Below are 4,216 nucleotides of genomic sequence, written 5' to 3'. Positions count from 1 at the left end.
ATTTAAACCTTACCTGGTCTTACGGATAATGAGTTGCAGAGGGAGAGAGAAACGTGTCCGTGGGTATATGTATTCACATTAAAAGACATGTGACCACATGCACATGTTACTATATACATAAATGCACATATATTAATGTAAATACAAATAGTAATTACTTACTACACTAAGAGATCCCCAAACACAAGCCCTAACATTACTTGACACTGATTTAGTACTACCATTATTACTATTATTATTATTACTCCTGTAATACTGATTAGGTCACGTAGCCCATTTGGAGTAAATCTGGGACCAGAATGTGTGGTTCTAGACATGGGGTTAGTGCTGCTGCCTGCTCACTGCACCCTGCTTGTGGTGTAATAGGGCAACATCACTGCCAGCCTTGCTCCACACAGTCCAGGGTGCGTGTCCAGAGGATGCAGAAAACACTGCTGCCATGTCCTTTTAGAGCTCACAAAAGAAGGCAGCACTTGCATGGGCAGAAGGCAGATCTGGTTCACGTTTTCCATCATACATCTCCACTGTGTGTTTATAGGATACAAATAGCAAGAGCATTAACTCTTCTTGTTGCAGGAACCTACTGAACAAGGATTGTGCATCTCAGTATAGAAATTGACCCAGTGGAGAGTAATGAGGAATCAGGAATTGGATTTCTAACAAGTTTATGGGCCATACAGATTCCTTTTGCACTCAGTTTTCTTTTGTGCATGGCCTAAATTGAAATAGTGAGCCGTTTTCTGTTTCACATGGACTGGTGTCACGGTCCCTGGGGGAGAACGGCTGGCTCTGGGAGGGTGGGATTCCAGGGATCCTGCTCTTTCCCCGGGCAGGCAGAACGTGCTGGTGTGTGCATGTGCCTGGGTGCCTGCCCCAGCGTGTGCCTGTCCTGTGAGCATCCCTTCCCGCCACCGGCAGCTGACCTGCTCCTTCCTGCACCGTGTGAGCCCCAGGCTGCACCGGGAATGCTATTGATCCGCGGCATTAGTCAGCAGCCTTTTCCCATTGAAGGCCAGCTCTTTCCCAGCTTCTGACACATAATTCTGATCCCAGCCTTTCACGTACCACACACTCCCCACCTGCTCATCTGGGAGAAGGTCATTATCCCCAGGCTATTCAGTGGCAATGGAGCATGCAAGAATAGATGCTTCTCCTATTGTGCTGCCCGCCTCCCGGATTGGCTGTGGAGTGTGGGAAACACCACCAAGCCAGAGACCCACAGACTCTTGGAGAGGTTGTACGGTATAAATACCAGGCAGAGCCAGCCTCCAGCCACACACTTCTCCTGGACTTCCACTTCGAGACCGTCCCTGCTTTCCCAGGACAGATGGCTCCCAGCACTGTTTTCATGGAGCCCGACAACCTGCTGACACCAAAGGAGAAAAACAAAGTAAGTCCTGGCACAGCAAGGCTTTAGCCGCGCTCTCAGCCGTTCTCAGAGTGGTTTAAACCACCTGAGAAACTGGTCCACATTGTTTAGGAGCAGTGATGGGCAGCAAAGATGCTGTGAAAGGCAGGGAGAGGATCCTTCTAATAATAGGTCTCTTTTCCTTTGCTTTTTACAGCTGAGGAAGCCAGTTGTGGAGAAAATGCGTCGTGACCGGATTAACAGCAGCATTGAGCAGCTGAAACTGCTGCTGGAGAAGGAGTTCCAGAGACACCAGCCCAACTCCAAGCTGGAGAAAGCTGACATCCTGGAGATGGCTGTCAGCTACCTGAAGCAGCAGAGCCAGCTGCAGGTGAAGGGTGAGTATTGAATTTTGTTTCAGTCTCCAGCTTACTGCAGACCTGTGACAGTTTTATGAACCTCCAGCCATGAACAACTGCTCTAATCTATTCTTTCTTCCCCTCCTCTTTTCTTCCCTTCTCTAGCTGCAGGACCCTTCCATAAGAGCTCTCAGTTTGACTTCAGAGAGGGCTATTCCAGATGTTTGCAAGAAGCCTTCCATTTCCTCTCTCTTCACAAAGTCCGAACTGAAACACAGACCAAACTTTTAAGCCACTTCCAGAAGAGCCAGTCAGCTGCCACGGAGGTCCCCTTTTCCCCCGGGAACCCCAGCTTCCTGAAGCCAGCATCTCCGAAAGATGCCAGCACCCTCTGGAGGCCCTGGTAGTCCAGGAGCACTTATTTCGTGGACCTTTGCCTTTTACAGTCCAGAGGAAGGATCTGACTGCATCTGATAGTCCAGCTCCAATCCTCTCTTCTGTAGGGAATATTATTTCCCCGTGTATTTTATTTATCAGTACACAGAATAGCACACTTTTGACTTTGGGATCCTTTGGCAAAAGTTCAGGCTTTCTGTTGCATGGTCCTGGAGCTGTGTAGACACTGCTGGTAACAGTACACAGCGTGCTGCCAGCCAGGGGTGAATGCCTTCAAAATGAAGGGGGGTGTTTTGTAAGTGTTACAGCTGTGATGGACACGAATTGCTGTAGGAGAGATTACTCTCATATTGCTTGTAAGAGGCATCAGCTCTGCTCTGGCTTGACTAGCAACGATTGTTTGCTCAGTCACCCCGGAGGATAAATTTACTGCCCTTTTGTTCATGCACACTTGATTAAAATCAGTTTCCCTCTGCTTATAACCTGTACAGAATCAGAGATGGGTTTGGTTTGGTTTGGTTTTGGATTTTTCCCCATGGCCCTTTCATAATCCTAGTATATAAAGGACAGAAACTAGGAAACTATGTGGAATATTTCTACTACTTTGCTGCTTTTTTCAATTTAGAAAAAGAGGATGTTACTGCTTTACGTTAAAGAAAAGGTAGTGGGTAAAAGGCTTGATTTGTCAATGTTATACATTTTGTGTGTAAGCTATGCTTTTTCTAGCATTTTCATTATAATAATGATTTTTGTCTGTATTGAGTGGTTAATTCATGGTGGATAGTGTTTCTCCCACAAGTGGGACAGCCCTAGGGCTACCTGCATACTGTGTATGCATCTCTGTGTTTGTAGAGAGCAATAAAATGCATTTGTGTGCAACTGCTGTCTGGGTTCTCTGTCTCTGAGGGATATGCAGCCACCTGCACCCCTGAAACAGTCTGACATGTCAGTCTTCTAAAGAGCTTGGTCTTTTTGTACAGCAGAAGGAGTTTGTATTCTCATCTATATATTCTCATGTCTCCCATCACATGCGTACCCCAAGAGTAAAGCAAGTGCTACTGTCACACGGATTCTCTCAGCTGAATCATACTGAGCATTTCCTTAGTCACTGCCTCTCCTATCCACACAAAACCTTCTCACCCAAGCAGTGAGGCCTCGAACCAGCCATCTGGTTTCCCTGCAGGTAGTGGCTGGAATCTGAGTCCTCCTTTGACACCTTTTTGCACCTCAGACTGAGAGGAAGCAGCCTCAATCACTGCAGTGCTTTGTATCCTTTAATGCCTTCCCACAATTTCTTCTCTTGAGAGTGCTGAGATGTGAATAAAGTGTCCCACAAAGCTGCAGCTCTCCCTGAGAAGCACGGAGCAGCAGTGGTAGAGCTCCTGCAGAGGTGGAGGGGTGAGTGCTACCCTGGTGGGGACACACAAACCTGGGTAGGGCGTTTTGCTGCTGTTGCACCTACCTGAATTAGGGCTCCTCGAGCACCAAATCAGAGCCTGCGGGAGGTGTGCCTGAGTCAGCTGTGATCTTTACACGTCTTTTGGTCTGAGTTAGACGTTGTAGCTCCATTTGCCACCAGGTGGCAGCATGGGAGAAGGAAAGACTTATTTTTCCCTCATGCTGGGAAACGGATGAATCTTTCTTCTTTTCCCAAGTATGTGATAAAGTTTCTCTGACAATTGTGTACAAGTCTAAAATGGAACGAGATCTGCAGCAAAACAGTTCTGGGTAGAGAATTTTCCACTAGGCTGAAGTATTTTCTGCAGCATTTGCTAAGTGCCATCTGGTTCCATGTATTTATCTGCTATCTTAGTTACTGATGAAGGTGTTCTGATGTAGTAGGACTGTTGGCCAGTCTCTGACTGAGACATATGGTTATATGATGTTTGTAAAGCCGTGCCCTGTCATTGCCATGGCTTCTCTGGACAATGTGCTAGGTTCCATTCTTGCTTTCCAATGATTTCTGTGCTGGAAAGAAGAGCGTTTGCTGGAAAAGTATTTAAAATTGAGCATGAAGTGTTGGCAGTTTAAAATACTGTCACTGTATTAGCATGCTTACTGAGGAGAGCCACCCCCAAACCCTCGCTCTAGAGTAAACTGCTGCACTGGCCAC

General features: G+C 46.9%; 1 protein-coding gene across 1 annotated transcript; it reads left to right on the top strand.

Annotated features, from left to right (window-relative positions):
- Nucleotides 1-764: 764 nt before the first annotated feature.
- LOC133211369 (transcription factor HES-5-like) lies at nt 765-2,967 on the top strand. The gene is made up of 3 exons (XM_061351696.1): nt 765-1,390; nt 1,566-1,746; nt 1,873-2,967. Exons 1-3 carry the CDS (start codon nt 1,145-1,147, stop codon nt 2,112-2,114), a joined length of 669 nt encoding a protein of 222 aa, XP_061207680.1. The 5' UTR covers nt 765-1,144; the 3' UTR covers nt 2,115-2,967.
- The last annotated feature ends 1,249 nt before the right edge of the window (nt 2,968-4,216 follow it).

The sequence above is a fragment of the Neopsephotus bourkii genome, unplaced genomic scaffold (genome assembly GCF_033783945.1).
Source record: "Neopsephotus bourkii isolate Nb327-2 ecotype Australia unplaced genomic scaffold, CSIRO-AGI_Nbou_v1 NB_593, whole genome shotgun sequence".
NCBI lineage: Eukaryota > Metazoa > Chordata > Aves > Psittaciformes > Psittacidae > Neopsephotus > Neopsephotus bourkii.
Note: the sequence above shows the minus strand (reverse complement) of the source record. Positions and strands in the feature narration are given on the sequence as shown.